Source organism: Tetrao urogallus (assembly GCF_951394365.1).
Source record: "Tetrao urogallus genome assembly, chromosome: 3".
In the NCBI taxonomy this organism is placed as follows: domain Eukaryota; kingdom Metazoa; phylum Chordata; class Aves; order Galliformes; family Phasianidae; genus Tetrao; species Tetrao urogallus.
The window spans coordinates 54,148,837-54,162,384 of NC_136815.1; the positions used below are offsets into that span (position 1 = coordinate 54,148,837).

At 35.7% G+C, this 13,548-nt stretch overlaps 1 protein-coding gene across 1 annotated transcript in view; it reads left to right on the top strand.

Moving 5' to 3' along the window:
- DOK6 (docking protein 6) overlaps window positions 1-13,548 on the top strand; it is a gene marked incomplete at both ends in the record, with an annotated part of 234,919 nt that overhangs the window by 106,172 nt on the left and 115,199 nt on the right. Inside the window, one exon of the mRNA XM_079533609.1 lies at window positions 7,391-7,505. Within this exon, the coding sequence (XP_079389735.1) occupies window positions 7,391-7,505 (115 nt within the window). The remainder of the gene's footprint in view (window positions 1-7,390; window positions 7,506-13,548) is intronic.

Sequence of the window (13,548 nt, forward strand, 5' to 3'; positions counted from 1 at the left end):
TACCACATCCACAAATGCTTTGTTTGAGCTATTCTTTGTATTCCATCTGCAGTGGGCCTTTCCTCCTTTGGAAGAATGACAGCAGCATTAAGTGTGACTTCAGGATGTTCAGGAAAGAAACATTGATGGTTCTTTTCCCTTTTTTCTTCCTATAATTATGGTAGTTAACATAGTACTTGCTTCATATGTTTCTTTCTTATTGTTTTTGGTTTGAGATAGTTCTCAACTGCCTAGGCATTGCTCTCCTGGAGTCCCTACTCTTTCCCATTGTGTTGACTTTTGCTCTGTTCCATTACTGCTTGCTTGGTATTACACAACGGATGGTGGTGGTATGTGGGCCATTATGAAGAAATAAAAGGATGAACAATTCCATTTTGTTGCTCTCTCTTCTGTTTCTATTCTTGCTAGATAGAAATTAAGTGACAGGGATGTATCGTACAATGGAAAACAGAAATCCATTTATGTAAATTTATACCTTTTCTTATGTCCAAGCAATTTTCAGGACTCTGCATAAAGGAAATAATATTAAATAGATGGAATCTCAGAATCATTTCCTTCTCCATTTTGTATGGGAGGCATATGTTTGGAAGAATTCAAACAGGATATATCCCAGAATAAAGCAGTTGAGATTTTATGGCTGATTTTTGGTTTTTTTTCATCTCTTTTGGACCTCCTTTTCTATTTATTGTGGAATCATATTTTTTTGTAGTGATATAGATGTAATATCCTATTTGGAAGTAACATTTCTATAACTGCAAAAAAATTTATGCAACCTATTTAAATGCACAAATTGAGCACTGCAAACTTAGTATATGTGTTGTATTCACATGTTTATGTAACACAAAAATAGATAGTGCAGGTCTAGATTAGCCCACTGTAATAATGTTCTCTTCTCTGTTCAGCTCTCTAAGCAGGGCAGATTTCAGTATAACAAATGTCCGGTGTAGGTCAGTGACGAATTCAAGAGAAAGTGAATTGAATTTTTTCTGAAAGCTATCCTTTTTGAGAAGTACTTAATGCAGTTCCAAGGAAAACAATCAGTAAATTGTGGAATTACATTGACAAGAAGGAACAAATCCATTAGTCTGAGTCATTATTTAAATTAAGTGTATTTCACAGTTTAATAGCCTTTCTCATCTAATAAGATAATTAAGGTGACAGAAAGCAAACAAACAGAAACCCAACCAAATAATAGTATTAATAAAACATGTGCTATAGGCTAGGTACCTTAAGTTGCATTGATAGAGACTGTTTAGTCATATTGTCATATCAAATGTTTTGCTAAAATAGTGAAAATGTGTTCTTGTAATTCTTCCCTGTAATTTACTTAGATTACAAATGTACTTTCAAAAGAAGAAGACTGAAAGTCACTATAACATAGAACTGACTCTCAAACAGAAAAAAAAATGTGATTTCTTTCTCAAGTGAAAATAAGTTCTTGATATAGCAGAGCTTTATAGCAAGAGCTCAAAAGGAGTGGGAAAGTTCTGAAATATTGTATTAAGACAGGTAAGGGCTAAAGCTTCCTTTTAGAGGGACCAGAAGTCTTATCTACCATCTATTATCTGACCTCTTCTGGCTAGACGTAGCTGTGCAGTTTGATTATTGATTTACTATACAAAAATTTTCTTTCCCATGTAACAGTTCCAAATATCAACCCACATCTGTATATCTTGCTTGGATTTAGCCTATTACTCTTTCCACTGGAGACTGTCTTACATTAATAATTTCCTTTCATTTGAACTATTTACTAGTAATCCACTTCATGACTTTACAGTAGGAAACAACTGATGGTTGTTTCATGTAAGGAGAACTGAGGTTAGACTTCTGAAATTTATCAGAATGTTTTTTTCACACATCTCTTGGGAAATGTATGTAAACTAACATAGACCAGCCCTTTAGTTTTTCATGTAACTCAATCCCCTGGCATTTGGCCACTCTTAGGAAGTCCAACAGGGAGTAAGACATGACAGCAAGCTGGCATTAGCATCAACTTTAGGTTCTCCACATAGAAAGGTGACCTCGTGTTCCTGTGAACATCTCAGGATACACATTATTGTAACAAGAAATAAAATTGGGAAAATCTTCAAGGAAACTAGTATTTTTGCTTTCTAAGAGGGGCCATAAATTGTTTTTCTCTTCTTGTCTTTTTGAGTGTAGATGAGATCCTATACCAAAGCATGTGTGAGTTTTGTGTCATCTGCAGACAAAAATAAGCAAAAAATGATGAGGATGGGATGGTGCATCTTGAAGCAATATTTGAATGATTCTGAAGTCCTCTAGATGTATGAGCAGTGGTAGCAGAAAATTAACTATAGCCTTGTTTTTGTTCTTGTTCAACCCTCAGCGTTCCTCTGTGAAGAAGTTTTGCATTTTGATGAACAATATCTGAGACTCAGTATTTTCTATTCTGATCAATTACATTTCTCTTCCTGAGGCCATGCTGGTGATTAGCTCTGTTGATATGGAAACTTAGAGGTTATTTAAATTTGGGACTATGAGAGAAAGCAAGCTAGAGAAGATAAGACAAATGGGTAGCCTTGAGACCCTGTTACAAGGGTAGGCTAGCCTAATATTGCACTAAGGGAATGAGATATTGTTTATACCTATCCTAGAATATTCCCTACCTTATAGCTCTTCAGTGTCCTTCCACTTAGTCTTAACCAGAAGTAAAAAAGATGGTCTCTTCACTAACTGTCAAAAAGCTGCCCAGAATGAAAATAAAAGCTTTTGTATGTGAAGAAAAAGAAAAAAGCTTGGCAAAGGAAGTTGTGTTATGTATACATTAAGTAACTGTTAACTGTGTTATTTTCTTCAGCAAATGTTCATTGTCATCTTAGAAAAAAATAAAATAATTTTGGAGTTCGATACAGGAAAAGGTCAAGAAACCCGAGGAAATATACGTGTGAGATACTGAGTGATGGACGTGAGTCAGAAATTGCTGATGAGGAGTAGAACTAAGAAGGCCTGCTGCCTGGTATAAGTCTCTTACATGTACCACTCTGAGCACCATATGGAGTACTTAACTAAATGAACGTGCCAATGTCTAAGTGGAGAAAAGAAGCTCTAAGTTAACATGCTAAAATTAGTAAAAAAAATTGTAAGCTGTGTAATCATAGATTAATGCAAAAGATCTGTTTTGCTTAGTGGAAGAAATCACAACAGGTAAAAGTAGACAAGAAAACCATGTGCAAGATTACTCACTGAACAAATAATATTAGAGATTGTATTTGTTGTTTTCTTTCATTCTAACCTTTTTCTAGAGGGATATAACCCTACCCATAATTATGAGTAGGGGAGATACAATGGGATAGGAAATAGAAATTTTCAATGTTTTTCATTTGTTGTTTTCTTTAATCTTTTTTTTTTTTTTTTTTTTTTTTTTTTAAGTAGGCAAACTTTAATACCATCATTTGAATATTTCATTTTATTTTGTGGAAAGTCTGAGTAGGAGTTATAAGCATATTAAATTATTTCTTTATTTGTTTTTCATTTTGCTGGTACAAGGTTACCATTGGTCTATATAATTACAGAATACTAACTTTTATTGTAAAGAAGCAGTGTTTTACTGTATTAGACAGAATTTTTTGAACAAGGTTTTACAGTAGTAAAACAGTACACTGTGAGCAAATTTTGGCATAACATGTCTTGCTTAGTAAATGTCAATTTACATAATTCATTCTCATAAAAGAAGTGTAGTATTTTTTCTTTTTGATAAATTTTCAGTTTGATTAGTCTTCTGAAACTTCTTGAAGATTTTGAAGAGACAATTTATTTCAAAAGAAGCTAAAGCTATTTTGTTTCTTTACAATGATATTTGGATACAAATATAAAATGATGCAGTTTCCCTTTAAGAAGTGTTTAAAATACATATAGAAATTAGAACTTTAAAAAATCACTAAGATAAAGCAGTCTGGTTGCCAAAACAAAGTTTGTTTTTCATTCATACAAAAGAATACAAATGTTCAAGATATTTATTTTTTAAGATATTTAAGATATTTATTTTTTAATTATAAACATTCAGTAGTTAGAAAAATGACTCATGCTTCTTTAATATTAAACCCTGAATTTAGAATTTGTTCGGCTTCAGTTCTCTCTAGAAGGTGGGAGGAAAGATATTCATAGCATTATTGCTCATCTCTGTCTTTTTTGCTCTGATTGTGAGGGGAAGCATATAATTTCAAAAGATGAATATAGGAACAAAGATTCATACCTCCACTTGATCTTAAAAGTTACATGTTCAATAGAAATACTAGGGGCCATATAACTTAGCATGACCTCCCTTTTTGTTATCTCATCAGTATGAGTTGATATTATTAACTTTTTTTTTTTTTTTTCTTTTTCTGGTCAATCTGTTGACTGATCCAATAGTTATAACTAGAGCAAATACTTATATACAGCTTGATATACATCAACTAATGATGTGCCCTTGCCACAAAGAAGGCTAACAGTATACTGGGATACATTAGGCAAAGTATCACCAGCAAGTCAAAAGAGGTGATCCTCCCCCTCAACTCAGAACTGGTGAGGTTACACCTGGAAGGCTATGTCCAATTTTGGGTCTTCCAGCATGTGAGAAACATGGTGCTTCTGGATAGAGTTCAATGAAGGGTAAGAAAGATGATGAAGGAACAAGAGCATTGCTCATATGAGGAAAGACTGAGAGACCTGGGATTGTTCAGCATGGAGAAGACAGAGAGGGGGATCTAAGCAACGTATATAAATGTATGAAGGAGGCTTTTAGAGGATGGAATTGGGTACCAGTAATGTAAGTTTTTTGAATCTGTTATTAAACTTACCAACACTGCAGGATCTTTCTGTAGTAGAATCATAGAATGATGTGGGTTGGAAGGGACCTCTAAGATCATCCAGTTCCAACGCCCCTGCTATAGGCAGGGACATGCCCCTCTGGACCAGGTTTCTTGAAGTCCTATCCAGCCTGGCTTTGAATGCATCTAAGAAGAGGGCGTTCAAAATCTTTTAACGCTTAAATTATAAAGAAAATAATAGGTTTCTACTGTTTAAGAGAGATTGAAAGAAGACTTATTATGTCCTGTTGTCACTATTAATAACATTTACGCTTCCTTTCCTGCAATTCCAGAAAATAACATTTCCCATTTTTAGCATAATAAGATTTAAGAATTTTCTACAATATTGTGCAGTCATGCACTTTCTCTTAATGAAACAGTGATATTTGCATTGGTCAGATCCTTTCTTGTCCCCTAAGCAAAAAATAGAAAAACAAATAGATTTTTGCAAAGCCTAGAAAATGCATGGCTGAAATTAAAATTGTACTGGATTAAGAACCCATTTCTAATGCAAGTGCTTTAGTCCTTAAATTTATTTATTTATTTGTTTGTTTGCATTTTATATATATATATATATATATATATATATATATATATATGTATGTATATATGAAGTCCAAAGATCACCCTGTGCAAACTAAGGGTCTGAAAAATCTCATCTTAGAATATGGGAAGAACCATGGAGACTGTTGTTTTAAAACAAATTTCTGAGTATGTAAAGGAAAAGATGGTATTGGGATATGGCATGAATTTACCAAGAGTACATGATACCTGACCAATCTGATTAGTCATCTGTGATGAAATCACCAGATGTGGGAGTGAAGAGAGAGCAATGTCTGCCATTGAATACCTCAAATTTAGCAAAATTTTTGACATTGTCCCCCTCTTTGTTCTTGTATCCAAGTTCAGGCATTATAATCTGACTGGGTGGCTGGATGTATGTCTATATTGCAAAAAGCTGGTCAAGTTGTTAGACTCAGAATGTCATAGTTAATGGTTTGTTCTCCACCAGGAAGTCAATAATAAGTGTAAGACTGCTACTGTCTTCAAAGTATATTCTGGGACATCTCTTGGGTAACACTGTCATCAAGAAACTGGAGGAGGTAACAGAGGATGCACTCATTCAACACTTGTGCAGATGATATCAAGTTGTGTTGATATGCCCAAAGTCAGAGACCTGAGTGGGCTGCAGGAATAGGCCAACAGGGACCTTGTGACTGGACCAAGTGCTGTCTGTGGAATGGAGAGCCCTCTAATGACAGGATGGGGACAGACAAACTGCAAGCAGCCCTGCAGGAAGAGAGGTGGGCCAGTGAGCTTAGCTTCAAATAGCAAAGGTAATTAGCAGTTCACTGGGCTGTATGAACAGGAGCACTACTGCCAGTACAGGCAGTGTTTATCTGTATATGTGCTATACTTATTAGACCATATCTGGAGCCATTTTAGACCCAACTTGTGCAGCAGAGGCTAAATAGAGTGAGTTTTGCTGAAGTCAGGGTCTCAAGTTTGTCATCAGCATCTGTACTGTCCACTTCATGCTTTGTCTCGGTTTCTTTCCATTCCTTCTTGGTTGCTCTGTTTGCTCTCAACTCTTAGAATTCTTTACTCTAACATGTTCTTTTTTTTTTTTTTTTTTTTCCTTAAAGCAGTGTATGAAGATTATATCTCATAAAAACTTTTTTCCTTAGCATCTTAGCAGGAATGTCAGAGCTGTGCACAGACCATAAGAATGGAAAGTAATAAAGTACCTACTTTCATTCTATTTTTTCCCTATCCATAGGTGACCAAACTTATAGTGATGACATTTTAAAGAAATTAATTCTGCCTGAGGCATATGTCCTGCCTGGATGAAAAACTTAATTAATGGATAAACAGACAAGATTTGCTGAGAAGTAGAAGTAACCAAGAACATTTTATAACAAGTGTTAAGCATCATAATATAGACTGTGTTACCAACTCTGTAATGAAATAATATTCCTTTATTTTTGTTGATTGTAGTCATGTACTTTCATCAAAGCAAGCTGGAAATTGATTGTTTATTCAGTAAATTTGCTGCAAGATTTTTTTTTTTATTGATAAGCTTTTCTATTATTTGAAAAATGAAATTGTGAGTTATGAGGATTATGATTACACTTTAAAGACAGACAAAGACTTCACCACATAAGTATAGTGTTACTGATTGGCACAGCCATTGATTTCCTTCCCTTAACTAATAAGACACTGCTGTTTCTACATTAGATATATATTTAATGTAGATTCTTAAACATGACAAAGTTGTATGAATATAGAAATTAAGAAAGTTACAGACGAATAGCAAGAGTTCCAGTATCTTTGAAAATGCAGTTATTACAAGCAGAACTTCATTAGAGAAGAAGTAGACTATTCATCTTTTTTTAAATTAGATTTTATGGAATTATTTGTAACTTCAGATTTTAACTAATTTATGTATTTTTGTCAGTGACAAACCTACAAATATAGCCAGCCTTTGAGAGAAAAAAAATAGATGGTAGCAAAAAATTGAGCGCTTATGGGTAGTATTTTTACTTGTATTATTTATACAAGTTATTTTTCTTCATTTTTAGGTAACTGAGCTGCACAATATCAAAAACATAACTAGATTGCCTCGAGAGACAAAGAAGCATGCAGTGGCAATTATCTTTCATGATGAGACGTCAAAGACATTTGCGTGTGAGTCAGGTAAGCAACTGGTACTGCATCTCTAGCTTGAAGTAATCAAGCTGTACATCAAAGTCTTACTCAGATGAATTAAAACAACAGAGAAAAATCTGAAGTTTAAAGGAATTTGGTGTAAACAAGAACTTTGGGGTTTAGATGTTAAGGTGTCTTTTTAAGTTTTTTTTTTTTTTTCTTTTGTAATATACTTTGAGAGATATTTGAGGTACTTTAGAGCTCTTTCCTCCATTATTCATCTGTGCCTGGAGCAAGATGGTATAAAGGCTGGAGATTTGCAGTCAAACTTGTAAATATGAGTAAATAATACCTATGCAATATTGTTGACTTAAGTCACCATGTGAAACACACTCATTTTTCCACAGGTTTTACTATAGGCACTTACTACCTAATAAGTATAATGCCACTGCAGAGAGCAGGTAATTAACAGCTAAAACCCTGGGATATTGTAAAGCCGGATGTCAAACAGTCTGCAGTTTAAACTGCTATATAATATAATGAATGATTGAATTGTGGTATATAATGACAGGTCATTTCTATGACTTTTATGTGACACTGAGCACTGCGCTATTAAAGTGCAGTGTTTTCTTGTTTGGAAATGCATTTGTATGTAACAGTCTTATGGTATATTTCACTTGAAAGATTAGTTTAAAGAATAAATTGTTACTGATGAAGTGGCTGTTATGCACTTTGATTTTAGCAACCTCTGACAGCCTCCAATAAACTCCATCTGTAGCTCCACCAAAAAACAATGGAACATGTAGTGGTAAAGAGGATAGAAAAAAGACAAAACAGATGAAAACAGGCATAGAGTTGTGAAAAGCTGTGCGGAGCCAGTCTGGTGCCTATTATAAAGTGGGTCCCTCAGAGATCAGTGCTGGCACCCATACTATTTAATGTCCTCTTTCTTTATAGTGAGGGTGAGAGAGCACTGGAACAGGTCACCCAGAAAGGTTGTGTATTCTCCTTGGATGGGGCTCTGGACAGCCTGATCTAGTAGTAGATGTGGAATTTGGTAGCCCTGAATGTGGCAGGGGGCTTGAAGCTTGATGATCCTTGAGGTCCCTCCCAGCCCATGCCAATTTAAAATTCTATGATTCTATGTCTGGATGCCTGCCTGTGCAAACTAGATCTCAATGATCTCTTGAGGTTCCTTCCAATCCCTGCAATTCTGTGATTGACAGTTTGCATGATGGGATGAGGGGCACTCTCAGTAAGTTTTCAGATGACACAAATGGGGGCGGTTCAAACTGGGAGGTCAGGGCTGCTGTTATGGGGACCTTGACCAGCCAGAGAAATGAGCTGCAGAAATCTTGTGGAGTTCAAGAGCAAATGAATAGTCTTGCCTGTGGGATGGAATAATCTCAGGCAACTCTGCAGACTGGGAGCCAAGTATCTGAAAAGACAGCAAGCTGAATGTGTTCTGGACTGTGTTTTTAATGAGTTGACACCAGGTCCAGGTGTTTTTTCTCCTCTATTCTTTAAGACAACATCTGTGAGACAACTTTGTCCAGTTTTGGCTCCCCATACAGTAAGAGTTTTGAGGTGCTGGAAAAAAGAGAGTGGAGGGCTGCCTAAGGTCTAGAGCACATTATCAATGAAGAGAGTCTAAGAGAGCTGAGCCTGTTCAGCCTGGGAAAAGAAACAGATTGAGGATCATATTGCTGCCTACAACTACCTTATCTGAGAATACAGATGGAGCTATAAAAGCATTGGCTATTTTGCATTTTCTGACGATTTACAAAGCTTAACTGTGAAAGTGTTTAAGATAAGGTTGGATGAGTCTCCGGGCAGCCTGATGTAATAAGAGATGTCCATGCCTGTGGTGGAGTAGGTAGACAAGATAATCTATGTAGGTCTTTTCCAACCTTCCAATTCTACAATTGTATGATATGATGGAGTTTAAACCAGTTTGTCGTTCTCTGTGCCTTCAGTCTGTCTCAACAGTCCAAACTTCTTCGCCTTCATTGCATGAGATAGATACATTGCATCGTTTCATTAAAATCTGACTCTGTAGAATTCCAAATCTATGTTTTCCCGCAGCGAACTATTATTGTTTTTAATGCTGCTGAAGCGTATTAAGAACTTTGCTTTACTTTATGAAACTATGTGAAGTTTGGGGAATAGTTAGAGAGTTGCTTGGTATTTTAAAAAATGTTTTCTTCTCAGATATCTAAAGAAATGTTTTAATGGCAGTGGTTGCTATGGAACAATGCCTAAACTTTTAACATTCTCATGGTGTATATACACAATAGGGTTTGTTTAGTCAGATCAGGCCATTTCTTCAGTTAACACCAAAATCCTTATCTCCACTAATGCCTCTTTTTTTTTTTCTCCCATAGCTTTAGTGGAGATGACATGCTCAAATGGTTTTGGTTCAGTTAAAAATTTTATTCAAAAATCATAGGTGTTTGACCTTCTTGAGCTCAAAGTTTCATGTTTTTCCACTTTAGAGTCTCTAGATATACAGAAGAGGTTCCAGAGGCAAATGGAAGGACAGCAGTGCTGATCCCATTGCAGAAGGTCTACTGAGCGTAGTGTCAGTAATTTCTTGGAAAGGAGGAAGAAGTGGTGCTTAAAGCTAAGTCAGGTTGATGTAGGGACTGAACAATATGAGATAGATTTTTTTTATCAGATTTGTACCTGGGGCTGTTATAAAATAACACATATTATTTTGGTTTTGATAGTATGATTTGATATCTTTTCTGATATAGTCTAGAATCCTACAAAGTGTGTAGGATGAAAATCAGCATGTTTGTCCGATGTGTAGCTTTCTTAATCATGATACTGAGCCCAGTAAAATGATATTCTGATCTAAAATAGGTCTCTAAAGATAGAGAAAACTTTGAAAAACAGAAAGCCTGCGAGTTGTGATATCAGCCCACTGGGTGTGCACCATGGGAGCCTATGTGTTTTTACTAAGTTCCTTCGGCTTCTGGGACTTCAGCATTCTTGTTGCCTTTAAGGCAGCTGCTGGCAAGCCTGAGCTCTGGATGTGCTATAGCCCTCATATTTCCATTAGAATTTCATCAAAATAGCATTCCAAAGAGCACCTAATTTTATATCTTCATTTGATAATGAAGATATTCTATAGAAAAACAGAAATATTCAATATGCTTTTGTTATCAACTAACTCTTCCCATCACTACCACCAATACTCCCAGCTCTACAACAGGATTTATTTGATTCTGAAGATCTGCTGAAAGTTTTGAAGAGCTAAGTAATATCAGATGTTACAGTTCCAATTGAAAGCACAGGGTAGCAAGACTTTGAGACTCATTTCTCTTCAGGAAGAGAAGGAACCTGCTTATTGTTGCTTTATTTCTTTTTGACTGGCAGAGAGTTATGACTGTGAAGATTAGCAAGAAATGTTTTTAAATCATCTCAATTAAATTTGTTTCAGTGGAAGTAAAATAATGAGAAGTCATGGCTCATTAAAGAATGTGAAATGTAGTCTGTCACTCATTCAACTCTAAGCAGTGGGAATCCTTCTTCAGACTATGGGAAACTGCTGCCACCTTAGTGAAGAACATGCTGATATTTCATTTTAAGCCTTCTTGAAAGTCATGTGAAAGTTATTGTCATTAGGGGAGCCTTAACAACCTTGTTATCAAAATCATAAAATTCTGAGTTGCTTTAGAAAGATGAAAATGCTATACTCTCAGGTTGCTGACATTTTGATGAGATAAAATTCAGTGTTGCCAAACATATAAGTAGCTTAAAAGTGGGAGGATAGAATACTGTGAATAGAACTGAAGCAGTTTTGAGAAATCTAGCCTATTTACTCCAGCATAATTAAAGCTGAAAATATATTACTGTTGTCTTTTAAATACATCAGGGAAAAAATAGTGATTGAAAAAAAGTGACCTTATCACAAGAACAAATTAATATTATTCAATAGAGCAAATTCTCAGCTATAAACACTATTTTTCAACATAGTCACCACCATTAGCTATTCATTTTCACCAGTGGTGAACGAAAGCCATGCTCCTAAATATCTGCATCAGTGGAGGGGACCCTTTGTCACTGTCACCAGTGACACCAGCTGAAACGCACCGCCCACCACCTCGCTGTCTTCACATCCACAGCTTGGTCTCCATGAATGTTCAGCAAGCATTGATGAATGTCAGTAGATGCCATTTTTTCTGCATGGAAAAATTCATTGGCACACTTCTGCTTCATGCACACTTCTATGTCAGACACTGTTTTGTCAAACTGCCCCCCTGCTACCATCAATTGCATGGCAACAAACTGTAATGGAATACTGGTGGGAAGCTTCAGCCTTTACTGCCATACTACTAACATCTGCCTCTGGCATCAGCAGCCGACATAACAAAATAGGAGGCATTACTTTCGGAGCAGCCCTTGTAAAAATAGACAGCTGAATATCCACAGCAATATAGACTGAAGGCGTTATGACCTCTTAGCACTTAAGGACCTTCTTAAAATGTTTAATGTGTTGTTGTTTTTTTTCATTCATCCCTCTTGCATAATTTATCCCATGCTTTAATAAATTGGACATGTGGCTAGGAGTACTTGCAGTATACCCTGGTACATTGCTGCCAGGTAAAAAACTGCCTTCATCCTTTTGTACCTGCCATGCCTCCTGCTAATTTTACCCAGTGCTGAGTTTCTGACTGCATAATGTCAAAGTAGAACTATTCTAGCTACTGTGTCTGAAGTGCTGTCTTTTCCTAATACTTCTTTTTTTTTTCAAAAAAATGTTGTGATTTTTTGTTGTTGTTGTTTTCCTGTAAGAATGCTGTTAGTCTTTTGTATAGATATAGCTGTGCTCAGACAACTGTAGTTATTGAGAAGCTCTTTTCCCTACAAAGCTGATGTCCGTAATACAGCAGTCACCCAAGTATCTTCAGTCAGACAGGCATTCTGAAATGCCCAAATGCCTCTCTGAAGTTGTAGATATGATGCAATGTGCCGTTCTGGCTGTGCATGACCAACAGGAAAATGAAATTGGAGGACATGAATGCTGATTAAAGCTGGAAGCTTGTGCTACCACTGTGGTAGTTGCTAATACAGAAATTGAATGGTTTGTACCGTGTCAGTTATGAACCACATGGGAGCATGACTTTTCCTTCAGTGACATCAGCAAAATATTAAGGGACATTCATTTAAGCTTAGTGAAGCATAGGCTTGTGTAAAATTTGTTTCAAATTCTCAACTGCGGAGGAAAATTGACGAACTTTTAAACTTACTGATAGAAGAAAAATACTTATGTGCAGTTTTGGTTGACTGGTTGTTTGCTCTTTTTTTTTATTATTTTTTGTTTTCCCAATGATGTGCATTCAGAGACAAAAGATGAATTAGGGCTAAATGTGATTTCAGTGATTTTTTTGAGTAGAGAGTGAGATGTGACACAAGCAACAGAAAGTGGCAAAACCATAGCCACAGAACAATCTTAGAACTCAAAATGAGGAACAAATGTAGACAGCCCCCTAGATACAGCCTGGTTTCTCCTCAGTACAGTGCCATATTCTACAAAGTAGGTGAACTGAAGAAGTTCTCAGGAATACATGAACTGCAGTCTGAAGAGTGATTACAGCCAACAACTTCATTATTTTTAGAAGGCTATATTTCAACATTCTCTTAAAATTTCCACTATACAAGTCTGGGGGAAAATAGAACTGTGGTACTGAAAAATGTCAGTGTTGCTCATTTGAAACTTCCACAACAATTCAACATAGCATAAAGATATACCTTGTCTATCAACACAGTATATTGACCTAACCTAACTGCTAATAATATTCATGCCCTTCCTTCAGTAGAAGTTACCATTTTAATTTCTTAAATGTCTTATTATAATAATTGTTACCTTGATAAAGCTCTTTTATACATTCATAAAATAAGCAGTTCTTTATTTTGTATTATATTTTCCTGAGTATAGAGTATGTGATAGGTATTGTTTTAACTGTAAAAAAATGGTTTTACGTTTTGTTGAATGATGCACTGTGTTGAGTGTGAATGTGTTCAGTAGTGTCTTTTAGTTTTGTATATATTTTTTTCTTTTAATCTTATTTTCACCATTTTCTTC